General features: G+C 35.9%; 1 protein-coding gene across 1 annotated transcript in view; it reads left to right on the top strand.

Annotated features, from left to right (window-relative positions):
• The window catches only part of LOC149828104 (LIMR family protein At5g01460-like), a 54,581-nt gene extending 37,397 nt beyond the window's left edge, over window positions 1-17,184 (top strand). Inside the window, exons 7-14 of the mRNA XM_090017373.1 lie at window positions 12,977-13,039; window positions 13,124-13,188; window positions 14,269-14,378; window positions 14,485-14,599; window positions 14,677-14,742; window positions 16,299-16,409; window positions 16,530-16,596; window positions 16,679-17,184. Coding sequence (XP_089873499.1) covers window positions 12,977-13,039; window positions 13,124-13,188; window positions 14,269-14,378; window positions 14,485-14,599; window positions 14,677-14,742; window positions 16,299-16,409; window positions 16,530-16,596; window positions 16,679-16,726 — 645 coding nt within the window. The 3' untranslated portion in view covers window positions 16,727-17,184. The remainder of the gene's footprint in view (window positions 1-12,976; window positions 13,040-13,123; window positions 13,189-14,268; window positions 14,379-14,484; window positions 14,600-14,676; window positions 14,743-16,298; window positions 16,410-16,529; window positions 16,597-16,678) is intronic.
• The last annotated feature ends 975 nt before the right edge of the window (window positions 17,185-18,159 follow it).

The raw sequence follows: 18,159 nt of genomic DNA, 5'->3' as shown, positions 1-18,159 counted from the left end.
ACTCAAGTAGTGAGTTGAAACCTATTGAAAATGGAGTGCAACTATTGCCATCATATGGTTTCGGGTGATATCTCTCGATTGAAGCATCATTTAGCCATGACACATCACAATGTTGTCCCTGCATGTCAAAGGATTTTCCGAATGTTGTGAAATGATAATGTGAGCAATTACTCACTAGTATGAGAGAAAAAAGATAAGAAAACGAGATGAGTGAGACAAAAATGGGGTATGCGCATGTAATGAAATGAGAGGAAGATAAATAGAAGCCAACTAAGGACATACAAAAGCACAATTCAATGTGCACAATAACAAGTCCACTAGGGACAACACAAAAAGCCAACTAGGGCTTGCAACAAATATAAAAAATAGAGGATTTTATTGATAATATGCTTAGGTAGAAGCATTGTTTGAATGGGGACAATGTGTCCTTGTTTATACACAATGACACAAGAGGCAAAGAGCCTTGGGAGCTCCCATAGAGTCGATGGGAGCTCCCAACGGCTATATTTATAGTTGTTGGGAGCAATCCCAACGACTCTATGGGTATTTCTCATATATCCCCTCAAGGCTATCCTAATTGCATTATTAGGAAAAAATAAAAAAACAACTAACTAACCTATCCCTATTGAACCGACCTAGTTAAATGAAGTAAAATGACCAAAATGCCCCTATTGGGCATTATATATATTCTTTTATATTTAAGAATATATATATAGATACATTAACACCTCTCCTCAAACTTATGGTGTATACACTGAAAGTTCGATAAATAAAAATATGAAACGAGGTGCAACAAGAGCTTTCGTGAAGAAGTTAGCAAGTTGGTACCCAAAAGTAACATATGATAGCTCAATAACTCCTTTCAGATGTTCATGTCATACATAATGACAGTCCATTTCAATATGCTTGGTGTGTGCATGGAAGGTGTGATTGCTGGTAATGTAGATGGCACTTTTGTTGTTGCAACACATCTTCGAAGGTCTGGAGATGTCTATTCCCATATCTCTGAGCAGATTTCTTAGCCATTAAAGTTTCATAGTTGTCGTATTCATAACCCTATATTTAGCTTCAGTAAATGATAGCGAAACATTTTGTTGTTTCTTGCACCTCAACGAAATCAAGAAGTCTCTTAAAAAAACACAGGGTTGAAACCCTATCATTTGGATTTCCTCTCCAATCAACATCAGTATAAGCAAGTAAATTTAAAGATGAGTATGAGGATAGAAAAAGACTTTTTTTTATGAAATTCTTTATATATCTCACAATTCATAACGCAATACTCATGTATATATGGTGGTTGGGGCATGTCGAAACTGACTAGCAGAGTGAACAACATGATCTATGTTTGGTTTGGTGATTGTGAAATAAGTGAGTGACCCGATCAACTGTCTACATGGAGTAGGATCTTTCAGAAGTATCTCATCTTCAAGTCTTAGCTTTTCATTGACAACTTCAGGAGTCTCTACTTTCTTGTCATTTGTAATTCTAGAATTAGCACAAATATCCGCAAAAAGCTTCATCTGAGAGAGAATATTGCCCCTAAGAGAGTAGGTGACTTCAATACCTAAAAATATCTTAAAAATTCCAAATCAATCATATCAATTTTTTTTAAACATTTTTAATTTCACTAACTCCTTCATCATTCTTAGGGATGGCAGTGGGGCGGGGCGGGGTGGGGGACAAGGTCTCCACCCCTGCCCCGCCTCAAGATTAGAACTTCCATCCCCATTTCATGTCCTCCATCCCCGGTTCAAGCGGGGATGAGGCGGGGTGGGGCAGGGATGAGGCGGGGAAAAATGGCAGGGACAGGGCGGGGAAAAGGGTACGTCCATCCCCGCCTCCATCCCCGAATGGGGATGGATTTTAACCTTCGTCCCCGCCTCCATCCCCGTTTCATACCCTTCATCCCCAGTCCAAACGGGGGGGGGGCGCTTTCCCCCGGTCCACTGCCATCCCTAATCATTCTCTATTATTATCATGGCATCCATGTATAGTAGAAGAATAACAATATTGGTACTTGTACTTTTGACAAAAAGCGCAATGTCATTATAACAAGAATGAAAACCAAAATGAGTCAAAACGTTACTGAATCTATCATACCAGGCTTTAGGAGCCTATTTGAGACCATATAAGGCCTTTCTAAGTCTAAGGATTTGTCTTTTATCAATACCAAAGCCCGGCGGAGGATCCATATAAACTTTTTCATTTAATTCTCTATTGAGAAAATCAATTTTGACATCAAGTTGATGGATAGGCTATTTTTGTATGGAAGCAACGAGTATGAGGGTTTTGATATGAAAATCTCTATAAAGAAAGTATGTGTGTACAAACACAATACTTGAGACAAGAAGTGTGCACAAAGGCACAAGGAGAACTCTCACAACGGCACATATACACATGCACAAGGGTATAAAAAAAATGAACTTCTTTATTGAATGTGAAAGGGCTTTATGAGAAACCTTAAGGAAAAAACACAAGGGGGGCACCCCTATTTATACATTGTTGGAGACATGGGGAGCTCCAACATATACGTTGGAGCCCCTCCAACGGTTATAATTCTAACCGTTGGAGGGGGCTCTAACGTGTATGTTGTGGGCCCCCTCATGTCTAATATAAGGAAAAAGAAAAAAGAAAAAAGAAAAAAGAAAAAATGAAAATACAAACATATTCTCAAAAGTGAATATATGTAAAAAGATAGTTTTACCCTCTATCGGGTATTTATACATATTTATATAGTTAGATAGATACACATATATATATATATATGAAATATATATGTATATGTATCTCTCTATATATATACAAAGAAGACAAAAGACCACATTACAATTTAACACCCCCCTCAAACTTAGGGTAAAATAACTGAAAGTTTGCCGAGGAAGTTGAATCTAGTAGAACAGAGCGCCTTTGTGAAGAAGTCTGCCAGTTGATACTTTGATGTCACATAAGGAAGATCTATAATTTTTCTTAGATACTTTGATGTCACATAAAGAAGATCTATAAATTTTCTTAGATACTCTTCACGAACGTAGTGGCAATCCATTTCAATATGCTTTGTGTGCTCATAAAATGTGTGATTTTTGGCAATGTAGATTGCACTTTTATTATCGCAACATAGTTTCGTGGGCCCTTCAACTCGTACATTCATATCTTCTAGTAATCTTCGAATCCAGACAATTTTCATGGTAGTGGTTGTCATGACTCTATATTCAGCTTTAGTGTATGAGAGAGATACTTTATGATGTTTCTTGCATCTCCATGAAACTAAGGATTCTCTTAAAAATGCAAAAACCAGTGGTGGAGTGACGGTTATTTGGGTCACCTCCCCAATCAGAGTCAGTATAAGCAATTAAATTTTATTCAGAAGAAGAGGACAGAAGTACTTGTTTATGGTTCCCTTTATGTATCTCACAATCCGTAGAATAACGCTATATGTACAGTTGTAGGAGCATGTTGAAAGTGACTGGCAACATGTACTGCATGAGAGATATCAGGTCTGGTAATGCTGAGATATGTTAATGATCCAACCAGTTGCCTGTAAGGTGTGGGATCTCTTAGCAGAATCCCATTGTCAATCTTCATTTTTGAACCCACTATTTTAGGAGTTTCGCAAATCTTGTCATCCGTGATTCTTGATATGTCAATAATCTCACAAGCAAGTTTAGTTTGAGATAAAAAATAGCATCTGTGAGAATAGGTAAACTCAATTCCTAAAAAATATGTCAGAAACCCTAAGTCTGGCATTTCAAATTTTGTTGTCAATGTGGATTTAATGCTCTTGATCCCTTTGGTATCATCACTTGTTATCAACATGTCATCAACATATAATAGCAATATAACAATTCTTACATCAGATTTCTTGACAAACAATGCAGTGGCAGTATAGCATGAAGAAAAATCATTTTCTAGCATTACATTGTTAAATCTATTGTACCGAGCCTTGGGAACTTGTTTCAAACCATACAAAACTTTTCAAAGGCGGAGAACTTTATTTTTAGGGATTTTCATACCTGGTGGAGCATCCATATAGACTTCTTCATTAAGATCTTCATTCAAAAAAGCATTTTTGACGTTCATTTGAAAAATATTTCATTTTTGAATTGAAGCATTGGTGATGAGGCATTTGACAGTGACCATACGTGTTACTGGAGCAAATGTTTCTTCATAGTCAATCACATATTCTTGACTATACCCTTTAGCTACTAAGCGAGCTTTATACCTTTCAAGAGATCCATCACTCTTGCTTTTGACTTTGAATACTCATATGCATCCTATAGTTTTTTTTTCCATTAGGAAAGGTTTGAAATTCTCATGTATTAGCTTTTCTAAGGGCTTTGAGTTCATTTTTCATGGCTTCTCTCCATTCGACACACTTTTTGGCTTCCTCAAAGTTTTTCGGTTCAAAATATGAGTGAATGGCACTAAGGAAAGCTCGATATTTAGGTGAGAATGAATCAAAGGATACGAATCTAGAGAGAATTTTCCTAGTTCTTTCAGTTCTAGTATTTATATCATGTGTGGAGGTAGTTTCATTGGGTTCACTATATTGTTCAATCACACTCCTAAAATTATTTCTATGTATATAAGTGATAGGATCTCTAGATGTCCTTTCTTCTTGATGATGGGTGGTAGATGGGTTGGAATCACTGTTGTTTTCATCCAATTCATTATCACTATTACATGTTAATTCATCATCACTAGAAATATCATCTCTAGATAATAAGTCAAATAGAAATGAGTAGTCGACATTTTCTAAATGCGGTTCATTTTTTTCGAAACCACTATCATTTTTCAAAAACGTCACATTCCTAGAGACATATAATTTATCATTCTTAGTATCATAACATCGAAACCCTTTTTGTGTTTTAGAATAACCGAGAAAAGCACATGGAATGGCTTTTAGTGAGAGTTTATCATTGTTGTCCGTAAGAACAAAACATTTACATCCAAAAATTCTCAATCTATTATAATCGGGTTCTTTTTTTGTATAGTATTTCAAAAGGAGAAATTTTATTTAAATTTTTTGATGGAAGACGATTAATAAGATAAACAGATGCAAGAGCCGCCTCGGCTCAAAAACTTTTTGGAATGCTTTGGGATATAATTAAGGTTCTAGTGGTTTCAATGATGTGACTATGTTTTCTTTCGGCCAATCCATTTTGTTGCGGGGTTTTAGGACATGATCTTTGGTGAAGAATACCATAGTCTTTAAGATACCTCTTAAATTCATTGGAGAGGTATTCACCTCCGGAATTGGTCATAAATATCTTTAGATTGCTATTAAATTGGTTCTTAATCATCATATGATATGATTCAAAGCACGAAAAAACTTCATGCTTATGTTTGAGAAAATATATCCAACAATATCGAGAGAAATCATCCACAAAAATCACATAATATATAAAGTCTCCCTTTGATATAACGGGTGTCGGTCCCCAAACATCTGAATGAACAATTTCGTAAGGTTTAGTGGTAAACATAGATCTTTGTTCAAAAGGCGTACTTCTCATTTTTCCAAGAATGCAATCATTATAAGAGAAAGTACTTTTACAAAGATTTTTGACAAAATGTAAATAGGATAACTTGGTGATGTTGGGATGTCCAAGTCTTTTGTGCCAAACATTTATATCTTTATGTTGGGCAATATTACAAAAAAGTGTTTTTAGATATTTGAAGAGATTTCATATAGCAAATCTCCCTTGAGCCTTTCCCAATCAACTTTTCAGACCGACGATCATGTATTAAGCATTTATTAGTTGAGAATTTAACGTCACATCCATGGTCCGAGAGTTGAGAGACAAAAAATAAATTTAAATTCAATTTTGGTATAAATCTAATTTTGGGGATAAAGAAATTTTGTGATTCAAAGTTTTCAATACCTTCAATTTCAAGAAAAGTGCCATCCGCGGTTGAAATAAAACACCGTGATGCATTTTTCGAATATTTGAAAAGGGAAAAAGCGTTTAGAGACATGATATGAGGCACCTGAGTCTAAGAGCCAAGAACTTTCACCTGAAGGAGAAAAAGTAGACACGGTGGCTCCGAAAATGACTCCCTTAAGAAGAGGTTGAAGAGCTTCCATAATTTGATTTAGAGAGAGCTCCATTTGTGGAAGTAGATGAACTCTCTTCTTTTTGAGATTGGGATGTAGTTGTCATAGCCAACAATTTCTTTCATTTGGGACAAACCGGTTTGATGTGCCCCGGTTCTTTGCAAAAATGACATGATTTTGCTATAGTCCCTTCTTCCGCCTTGTCCACCATTAGATCCTTGATTTTGATTCTTAAAATGAGGGGGTTTGTATGTTCTCAAGTTGTTCCCCGGCCTAGAAACAACATTTACTCTATCATTTTCTTCTTGATTTGAAGGCATTATAAGAACACTTGGATTTTGCTTGCTTATGCCCATACAAGTTTTTTCTCCATTTAGTTTTGTAATGACATCTTCAAAAGAGGGAGAAGTGAAGGAAGATAAAAGAGAATATCTAATTTGCTCAATTCGGGCCTTATCCCATTCAAAAAATTAAAGAACCTAACTTTCTCAAGTTGTTTATGTGTAAGCTCTATGGCTTCTCCGCTCCACTTTGGTTCGAGCATGGCAAACTCATCTCAAATAGAAGAGAGTTCGGCAAAATATTCTCTAATGGTCATTTCGCTTTGAAGAAGGGTCAAAGCCCTTTTTGGAGGTAGTACTTATGGGATAAGTCCCTTGACGTGTACATTTTCTCAAGGTATTCCCATGCTTGAGATGCTTTCTTAAAGTTTATAATGTTCGTGTTGATTCTTGTTTCAACGGATGAGAAGATCCATGATAGGATCTTGAAATTTTTCATTTCCCACTCCTCACGTTTCTTTCTATATTCTTCAAAAGCTTTAGTGCTCTCTTCTCCTTCAAGAATCTTAATTTCACCTCTTTCTACCAAAGTGATTTTAGGCTCCGGTTTCGGGATTGAGCCTTGGAAATAACCCCAAAGCCCTTTTCATTTTATATGGGCTTTTATATTTTCGGCCCAAACATGATAGTTTGAGCCATTAAGCTTGAATCCAAGAGAGAAAAGAGAATCTTTTTCACCCATTTGAGAGGAGAGAAGAGAGACAAAGGTACGTACCACACTAAGATTTTAGATCTTGTTGTAGTATTCTTCTAATGTATTCAAGAAAGTCTTCACGCCAATCACCAAAAATATGAATTGAAGGCACGTCTTTCGAGGCACCCGATCATATGAAGAAGTACATGATCTTCTTTCTTCAAAAACCTTGCTCTGATACCATGTGAAAATCTCTATAAAGAAAGTATGTGTACACAACTACAAACACAATACTTGAGACAAGAACTGTGCACAAAGGCACATGGAGAACTCTCACAAGTGCACAATGGCACAGATACACATGCACAAGGGCATAAAAAAAATGAACTTCTTTATTGAATGTGAAAGGGCTTTATAAGAAGCCTTAAGGAAAAAACACAACGGGGGCACTTAGAGACATGGAGGGGCTCCAACATATACGTTGGATCCCCTTCAACGGTTATAATTCTAACCGTTGGAGGGGGCTCTAACGTGTATGTTATGGGCCCCCTCATGTCTAATATAAGGAAAAAGAAAAAAGAAAAAAAAGAAAATACAAACATATTCTCAAAAGAGAATATGTGTAAAAAGACAGTTTTATCGTCTATCGGGTATATATATATATATATATATACAAAGACAAAAAACCACATTACAATTTAACATCTAACACTAGTGATCTTAGTTACAAGTGCAAATGTTTCTTCATAGTCAATCTCGTATTCTTGAGAATAACCTTTGGCAACTAATCTTTCTAGACTCCCATCATTGTTTTAACCTTCAACACCCGTCTACAACCTACGGTTTTCTTTCCTAGAGGTAGAGTAGTTATTTCCCATGTCCTGGCTTTCATAAGGGCATCCAATGAGAAGTTTTTAGCTTCATTTTAATTAGATGGTTCATGATAAGAGTATAATGCTAGTAAGCGAGCTTTATAGTTTGGGGACAAGACTATAAGACACAAACCTATTTGGTGGAATGTAAGTACGACTAGATCTTCTAAGACCAAATTCTTCTATATAAGAATTATGATCAATCTCTAAATTTCGATCTAAAGTCTCTTTGGGAGAAGAATACTTTTCCAATGCATTTTGAGGGTTGCTTTGCTCACGCTGGGTATAAACACATATATCTTTAGTAGATCTTTCATCTATTATATCATTATCTTTAGTATGACTATCACAAGGTTCTATACTCTCATACTAGGATGGTCATCATCAACATCTTCATTATTCAAAAACTTATCATGATTAGAATTATCATTTCTTGAAGCGAGATCAAATAAAAAAATATAATCTACTTCTTTTTCATTGTTTTTATCAAAACCATTCTCATTTTCTAAGAAAGTCACATATATAGAAACATAAAGTTTGTTGTTTTGAAATCAAAATATTTGTATCTTTTTTTACTGCCCTTTATGTAACATAGACTCTTCTAATAGTGCACTGCATCCGTGTCGCACCCGCACCCATGCCGATGCGACACTTGGATACAACTTCCTTTGTGTCAGGTGAAGTCAACCACACTAAGGTCCATTTATGTCTAAAAGTATATTCAGTTAATCCTAACCAAGTTTAGTTTTATCTATATTATATATATAAATACATAAATGCACACACATACACGTGTACATACATACATGCATATATTAATATATCCTTACCTCCGCACTAGTGTGGTGTTATTTTTTATTGACGAGGAATAGCAATTGCATATTGTTAATTTGATTTATTGCATGATGAATTTATGATATGATAATTGTTTTTATTTCATTAGTGTTAACTTAAAATTGTTAAAAATTATATATATACCCAAGTTTTTAAAGTGTCGCATTGCCGCATCTGCACTCGTATCTGCACCCACAAGTTTTATTTAGCGGGAAATGAGCTTTGAATCATAATCTTCCTAGGAATGCGCTGTTAAAATATGTATATATTCTTAAATATAAAAGAATATATATAATTCCCAAGAGCGGTATTTTGGTCATTTTATTTCATGTAACTATTTCAGTCCAATAGGGATAGGTTAGTTGTTTTTTCATTTTGTCCTAATAATGTAATTAGGATAGCCTTAAGGGGATCTGTGGGAGCTCCCAAGGCTCTTTGCCTCGTGTGTCTTTGTGTATAAATAGGGACACATTGTCCCCATTCAAACAATGCTTCTAGCTAAGCATATTATCAATAAAATCCTCTATTTTTTATTTTTGTTGCAAGCCTTAGTTGGCTTTTTGTGTTGTCCCTAGTGGACTGATGGTTGTGCACATTGAATTGTGCTTTTGTATGCCCTTAATTGGCTTTTATTTATCTTTCACTCATTTCATTACATGTTATCAGAGCCATAGTGCTCTTGATCTTGTGGAAAGTGACCATAAAGTGTTTGTGGTGCTTGCAAGTGGACATATTCTTCCACACTTTTCTCTTTCTCCCTTTCCATCACTCAAAATGGAACTTGACCACAAAATTGATCTCTCTTTCAAACTCAATGACACCAACCACATGATGTGGGCAACCTCAAAGGAAAGAAGCTTTGGAGATATATGACAAACACGATTCACGAACCTCAACTCAAGCTCACCAATTTTGAAAGAGGTCAAGAAAAGGCTCTTGAAGGAGATGCTCGATCTAAATCTATTGAAAATCATCAATCAAAAATAGAAAATTGGGAGAGCAATCATGTAAAGATACTTGCATGGTTTGTGAATAACGTTGAAATAAAAATTTGTGCTAATATTGCAATTTTAAAAAAGCAAATGAAGCTTGGTTGTTCATGAAAGAAATGTATAATCAAAAGATCTTACAAGACACTATTACTTGCAAGAGAAAATTAGAGCCAAGCAAGGGGACATGTGTGTATGTGATTTTTTTAGTACATTGTCCCGTCTTTGAGATGAATTGACACTTTTAGAACCTAAGTGGGTGGGTATCGAAAATTTGGAACGTAGGTGGGAACAAATGAAAATGAATAATTTTTTAATTTTTTTTTATGGATTACACTCAGAGTTTGAATAAATCTTCTTTCCTTCATAGGACATCTTCACTTCCTTTGGAAGATGTGGTTGCCAAAGTGTGTCAAGTGGAAACTTGTCTTGGCATGGCTAAAAGAGGAGATAAAGTATTGACTATATCTAGGTCTGGGAGCAATGTAAGGACATATAGACCTCCACCATTTAGGAGACAAAATGACTCATGGAACAACAACTATGGAGGATGAAAAAAGCCAATTTGTCATTTTTATAATGAGTTGGGTCATATTAGACCGCTTTGTCCAAAGCTTAGAAACAAGGTGGCTTCTGTAGAAGAATCCACACCAAAGAAAGAGAAAGAAGGCAAGTGGAGGTGAACTAAAAGACACTCTTTGTCAACTAATTATGGTGCTTCAACAAATGCTCAAATCTTCATCCTCTATATTAGGTGTCGTTGTTGCCTTCTCTTTCTATCCCGGTGAGTGCTCATGGATTATTGACTCAGGAGCTTCTTTTTATATGACCCCACATGAGAATGTCTTGTCTGATATATGCACTAACCCAAATTTATCTTGTGTTTCTACCACCGATGAAACATCTTTAAAACTTAAAAGTATTGAAAATTTAGATTCTAAAAATTTTCAAAACTTTTTTTGTTCAAAAAATTGGAGTTGTTCTTAAAGTTAAATTTGAACATTTTTTTCGTATCTCAAATTTTCGACCATGAATATGAAATCTTCTTTTCATCTAAAGATTGTTTTGTGCAGGATCTCTGGTTCAAAAAACGGATTGGGCAAGGCCACAGAAGAGATCTCTATTTCATGACATCTTGATCTCTTTCATCAAAATCTTTTTGCAACTATGTCCAAGATAATGATATTGAAACTTGGCATAAAAGACTTGGACATCCAAGCTATTTAAAAATGTATTTTTTTCTTTTAAGAAAAAATTTTGTAATGAAAAAGATGTGTGCAAAAATTGTATACTTGGCAAAATGAAATCCATTCATTTTCCAAATAGAACTTTCATTTCTAAAAGACTCTTTGAGTTAGTGCCTTCAGATGTTTAGGGCCCTTCTCCAGTTGTATTGAAATGAGGTTATTCATATTATGTTATATTTATTGATGATTTTACTAGATATGTATGGGTCTACTTTTTCAATTTAAAATCCGATGTATTTTCTTTCTTTAAAGAATTTCATATGATAGTCAAAAATAAATTTCAAAGCAACATTTACATAATTAGATCCGATTGGAGTGGAGAATATTTGTCAAATGAATTTCAAAACTATTTAAAACAAAATAAAATTTGCCATCAAAGGTCTCGTCCTAGAACTCCCCAACACAACGGGCAAGCGGAAAGAAAACATAGACATATTATGGAAACTGCTAGGATTCTCTTTATTTCTAAAGATATTCCAGAATCTTTTTAGGCCGAAGCCGTCCTGACTTTAACATATTTGATAAATCGAATGCCATCATCAAACCTACAAAATATTTCTCCTTGTGAAAATTTGTTTATGATAGACATCCAACTTCAAAAGATTATGAATTTTTTGTTGTAAATGTTTTGTGCTCCTACATAAAAGAGATAAATTATCTCTGAAAGCCATTTAATGTATTTTCATTGGATACGGGGAAAGCTATTTCACATAGTAGGATTTAATCTACAATAAAAATCTAAAATCTATGATTTTCAACTCATTAGTTTCATATAATTTTGTGCCTTCAATAACATCAAATATTGGCCCATATATATATATATATATATATATGAACCACCATAACTTATGGTGGTACCACTGATTTACATAGATCTAATCACCAAAATCCAAAACTAAACTTTGGATCATGTTTAGCATGATCTATTTACTATTTTCATGTGTTTAACTTTAATATGATGTTTGGGAAATTTGTAACCATTCTCATGAATCTTGAGCAGTTGATTTCTTATCATCTTGAAAATTGAAACTTATGATATTTGGAAGATGATTTAACTTGCTGACATGATAAGTAACATGCTAAACATATATGTATGTTTAGACTTTAGATCCAGTATTTGGTGGTTAGACCCACACAAACAAAAGTTTCTACCACTGTATGATATCATGGTCTAGACTCCATAACCACAATAGGTTTGTCAATATATATTTGCTAAAATGTTTGTATGTGAAATCTAGTTGAGAAATCATAGTTGCAAGTGTTTTTTAGTCAATCTAACACCGTGTATGTGTTCAACATGATTGAGGTGTTAGGATTTCACCTTTGGATTGTGTTTTCAAGGTAAAAAACATGATCCAATCAGTTGAGAATTTTGAATGCTTTTACAGCCATTATTTTTTAATTGCCAGGAAAACCTGCTCTCACGATCAAATCCAGCCACCCAAGCGCTGATCCCCACTACACAAACCATGTAGATCACATTTGCATTTATCAACTAGATTGTACAACTACATAATACATATTGTGTGTGTGTGTGTGAGAGAGAGAGAGAGAGAGATCATGACATCATGAAAAAACTCTTCTCTCGTTAAATCATGTCCTAAAAATTGTACTTTTTGGGGATTGTCCCTTGCATCTGATAGCAGAATATGTAATCAAAAGATTTTGAATTGTTTTATCTGTAGTCTTATTTGGAATTTGTTGTCTTGAAATTTGCTTGTCCTGATTAGCTCCCCCTAGCCTCTACTTTTTTGTCATTGCTGTGTACTTTTAAGGGTTTTGCCTGCCTTTTTTTCTAGGGAGAATCACAATGAAAAGCATCTTGTGCTTTCACATTACAGAATTTACCTGTTTTCACTTCTCTTTTTGTCCAAAAGGGATCTTTAGATCTTGCATGGGATTCAAATAGATAGATTTGCACCTTGATGACTTGTGCATTTCACCATAAAGAATTGTTTTTGGGTTATATTGGAGAACACCAGTGACAAGCTTTGCTTGATCTTGCAGGAGTTGCTACTTCTAGAAGAGGATATGAAGGCACTGGAGGAGATGTACCCTCACGGAGAAAAAGTGATTGTCATTTGATTCCTGGTAACTACAAGTTTTGTGCCCATTTGTACCAATGGTCATGCTTATTTTCTCCATTTTCTGCAGGCAGAGACTGATTGGGCACTGACTGTTATTGGTTACTTAGCAAAACTTGTTCTGGGCATCATTGGGTGAGTGTTGGTGGAGAGTGCCATAATTGTTTATGTAAATGTGGATTTTATAAAAAATGTATTAATGAGTATATCTCCATTTATTTGAGTGAAGAATTTCTTGAGAAATTTGTATACTTGGTTCTTTTTGTACACATGCATAGGCACGTACATGCACATATGCATACACGCATGCATGTGAGCACAGACACATGCACTGATAGTTATAACTTGTGAAGGGCAGCATTTGCATTCTCTGAATTATCTTGTTGGATTGTGGATAAAAAACATGCACAGTTGGACATGCATAAATTAATAGTTGTGGCTTGTCAAAGTCTTGCATCCTATGGATTGTGTTGCTGCACCATGGTCTAGTTGTGACCTTTGAGATGTCCCTTTTCGTATAAGTGGTAATCAAGTAGGGGTATTTTGTGTATTTTCTATATATAAAAGAGAATTAATATGAAAGGGATTGAAAAAGTAATGCAGGATAAGTGATAGCTCCAAAACACATCACATCATCAACTCAAAGCTGCTACCATGGATTGCTCATTGCTGCATGACGGCTAAGGCTAAATGAACCAATTAAAGTATGGTATTAATTTGGCCATATGATCAATGTCATCACATGAGAGAAAGTGAGTGGGTTAGTTTTTAAGCCTTCACCCCCTCAAAGTGCCTAAGCTTTCATTTCATTTTGTTTTACAATTAAATGGCCTTGGCCATGTATTTCCAAAAGTCGACCAATTTTTCCTGTGTTCCTGTATCAACCATGAAGTATTTCTGGAATTGTCTAATTATGTTTCCAGCTGGAAGCATCTTTTGGCTGACAGACCTTAATTATCTTGTCTTGAAGGCAAAACTTGCATGCTGAATCATATGATAGGATGTTACCCTATGTTCATGTTGGGTAGTGAGACTGTGAGACTGCAAATTTTTTATTGAACCTTCGGATCCAAAACTGCTCAGTTTGCTCAATCTTGTAATATTGGACCTGAATAATTTCAACTGTTGTTTAGAGAGAGTTATTCACGTCCATTCCAGTATTGTTGATGACGTTATATATTGCTGTAACATTGCTTGTATGTATTCTGTTCTCAGGTTGGTTGTTTCAGTGGCATGGATTGTGCATATTGTCATATATTTGTTGGTTCACCGTCCACCTTCACCATTCCTTAATGAGGTCTTCGTCAAACTAGACAATGTTTGGGGTATGCGGCAAATAACCTTTACTTATTTCTTCTTCTTCTTCTGTTTTTCCCTCTTTCGTCTGGGGTTGTTCATGGATCTGACTTGGAGAATGCTTGTTCAAACCAGGACTCCTTGGAACTGCAGCTTTTGCATTCTTCTGCTTCTACCTGCTGGTTGCTGTGATTGCAGGGGCAATGATGCTTGGTTTGAGATTAGTTTTCATCACCATTCATCCCATGAAGTAATGAGGCATTTCTTTAAAATAGGTTTCTATAACTAACAGGGTCCTCTGCTGATGTGTCTATCTCCATGTTTCAGGTGGGGTGCAACACTAATGAATTCATTCCTTTTCAATGTGGGACTGATTCTTCTCTGTTCGATCAGGTCTCTCTTTCTCAATGTTTTTCTTTTTGAATTTCAGTTGGTTTGTCTATCAGCATCTATGAAGTGACAAGTTATTGACATTTTTTTTTAAGGACTCGAACAGACAAGTCTGTAGGATGACCAACAAAACAAATAATAGATCAGTAAATGAAAATACAGATTTGGAGTGTGCATTTAGAGTGTAAGGATTATGCATGGGCTTAAACATAGTTATTGAGGAAGAAGTGGGTGAGAGAAGGAAACAAATGTCTTAATGCATGAAGTGTGAAGCATTTAGGAACCATAAGGGAAAACAAGAAAAGATAATGGAAGTCAGTAGGAAGTGCCATAAAAAAAGTAGGTAAAACATGTGTTTTCACTTGAATGTATCTGTCAAGCCTTATGAAAAATAGCCAATATTAGATTTTGTAAAAAAAAAGCATGATCTTAAGAAGAATGTACAATTCTTCTAACATGAAAAGTGCATTTTCAATACAAGGGAAATTCAATTACATTTTGGCAAGGCCTTTGTTTTTTCTTTGAAAGCCACCTCATAAAGTTTCAAAGGAGTTAAAGAAGGATTGTGGTTTCACACTTCTGAAGCGAGCTGCCAAGATTTTTGAAAGATGTTGATAAGCAGTGTGCTTAACGTTAGTGCACTTGATATGAGCGTTAAGCAAATGCTCAACTCTTGGGAGAGTTGAGGGTCATCTTTGTAGAAAGGATATGTGTTGTCTGTTTTCAAGCACAACCATTGGGCTGCACTGCAGGCATATCATGTCACTAAAATGGGAAAGACAAAATACCGTAACAGCTATTCTACTGCTTCCATGTATATCTTTTTTTTTAAAGGAAAATAAATTTGCTACCATGTATAGCTTGAGGAAAGTATGGAAGTCAATATGCATTCACTGGCTGGAGAGTATGCACGATCAGGCTTGAGAAGATTCAAAATACCTGGAAACAGATGTTTGATGCTAGATCCGTCAGAGTGGATCGTCTTTACACTAGCCCCTTAAGCGTCCAGTGAATAGTTTCCCTGTTAATCTGCCTTTTTCTTTTTGTAATCGAAACAAAAATTGATCCCTGAAACATGAAGAACTGTTTCAACTATTCAAATAAGTGGGTGCAGTAACATTAGTCCATGCCCTTTCGGCCTAAGCACCTGATTCCACTATTAGTTAATTCTATTAAGAATGTCTTTCACCTCTGGACACACTGATGGCAATGGTGTTGCAGAGTAGGCTACTGTTGATAAGAGAACTTCCTATATGGACAGCAAATATGAATTCTAGGGGACTGTCAATGGGAGAGTGTCCATTGGACCTGGCTTAGTTGGACCTCTCAGGTTGGGTTGTCTTTATCATGGTGATATGCTGTGTTTTGGCTTTGGAAATTTAAACTTAGCTGATATGGATGGGTGGCATTGAACATAATTGGTTAAATATAAGCCACCTGCATAAGTTCAGGGATTTTGTTAATTTTTTTTTCTGGTTCATGAAAAAATAAACCTATGCTTTATGTATAATTTGCCAACTTTCTGATCTTATGCTGTATTTATTTTTATCCAACTTCAGTGTTATCCAGTTTTGTGCTACTGCATTCGCTTACTATGCACAAGCAACTGCTGCCCAAGAAATCTTTGGGCACACCTTGGAGTCTCTTCGCGGTATCAAATATCTTTACAGGTTTGCTCTAGCTAGCATTCCTTTTGTAATTATGACTGCAATCGAGATTTTAAAGGGAATTGTAGCCCAGCTTAAGGTTGTTTCATTTTTAGTCTTCTAATGGATATGATACATTTGCAGGTATAATGTATTCCAGATTGCATTTATCGCGCTAGCTGCTCTGACGTTTGTTTATTATGCAGCATTTGTAAGTGCTTAAACTTGGAAATTTCTTTTAGCAGTGATGTAGACGGGGTTCAGCATTCTAATGTAGGTTGGGTTATGATCAGGGTTGGAGAAAGAGAAAACCCAGTGGTAGGCTGCAGCTTTCGTCTTGAATCATGTGAAGTGATTGGACCATGTCTTTGGTGCCGATATGAATTTATTTCAGCTGGTGTCAATTTTTACGATCAAATCAACTAAGGCAATGCAAGAATGTGGAGTTGTGCTGGATGGAGATTTGTGCTGTCTGGTTTTTTGTTGCACGCTAGTGATGGATTGTCTTCATGTGATTGTAAATGGTCATTGAGACCAAATTTTCAGACCAAGAAGAATCATCCATTGAAGTTGTGTTTATGAGCGATACATGGGATGGATGGATGACCCTATGGCATTTGTGGGTGTGTTTTCTTGTGTATTCTTTTATAGTTGGTCTAATCATGGTATAAATTGGAAACATATCGATATTGATGTATGGATGTGGAAATTCTGTACATTTCCTTTTTATGTAACGCTGGTTTTGTTCTGTACTTGTGACGTAGAATTTGGGTTTATCTAGCCTATTGTTTGTTTTCCATCGGTTTGGTGTTCAATAGTTAACTCTTGAATGCAGCATATGCCTAGGCGGGAGCTAGATTTGTATCAAGTTTTTTTTTTTAAAGGCAAGCTGGGGTTAGGCAGATCCCCGCCAGTTATTATTCAACGTACCACTGGGGTTTGAACCTGCAACGTCCCACCACAAGGAGATGTGCACTGACAGCTCCTACCAACCACGCTGAGCCCCCTTTGGTTAGATTTGTATTAGGTTGCTACCACTGATTTGATGAGTTTGTATTTGCGAAATGCCTGAATCGGGCAATGGATAGTACTTCAGATGAGATTATATGGTTTCATATCTGTTCTGATACAAAAGCATTTGCTAAGATCAACGAAACATAAAGGGCTGTTTGGATGAGCCATTGACATGCATTTTAGGTGAAACAGGAGGAATGCATAATGTTTTCAACAATCTTTCGTCATTTAATTGCGTTGTTTTTTTTTGTTTGAGACAACACGTTCCATTCAACAACCAGTATAGTACAGGGAAATCAGGAGACAGACCATGAGAAATAGGTTTGTAGTGAGTCCAAAAGAACCAAATTACATCTAAAAATTTGAAGCAGGTTATATGACACCCCCCCCCCCACCCCACCCGGAACACGCAGTTGCGTGTTCTCGGGTCTGAATGAGCGCCATGTATTTAAGCATGTGTGGGGCTCATTTCCCCGTGTGTGTCAGCATCACTTAGCATCAAAGTCTGGTGCATTTGCAAAGACTTAAGTACCCTTTCCGTTATTAGCGCCATAAAACGATGTTTCGAGTAAAGGACAAAAATGTCTCCTTGCCAAAAAGGGTTAAAATCATCATCGTTTTCGCCTTAAGGAGTAAAGTCCTCTGCAATATGTCACCCTAAACGTTCTGGATCACCCTTTGGCGATATATCATCTGTTGTAACAGGAACTCCGATTAACGACTTACCCTTTGCCATTGTTTGCTGCCGTCAGAGCACCCT

This window comes from Nuphar pumila, chromosome 9, assembly GCF_984573655.1.
Source record: "Nuphar pumila chromosome 9, dmNupPumi1.hap1.1, whole genome shotgun sequence".
Classification (NCBI taxonomy): domain Eukaryota; kingdom Viridiplantae; phylum Streptophyta; class Magnoliopsida; order Nymphaeales; family Nymphaeaceae; genus Nuphar; species Nuphar pumila.
This window is presented reverse-complemented; position numbering and strand designations above follow the sequence as displayed.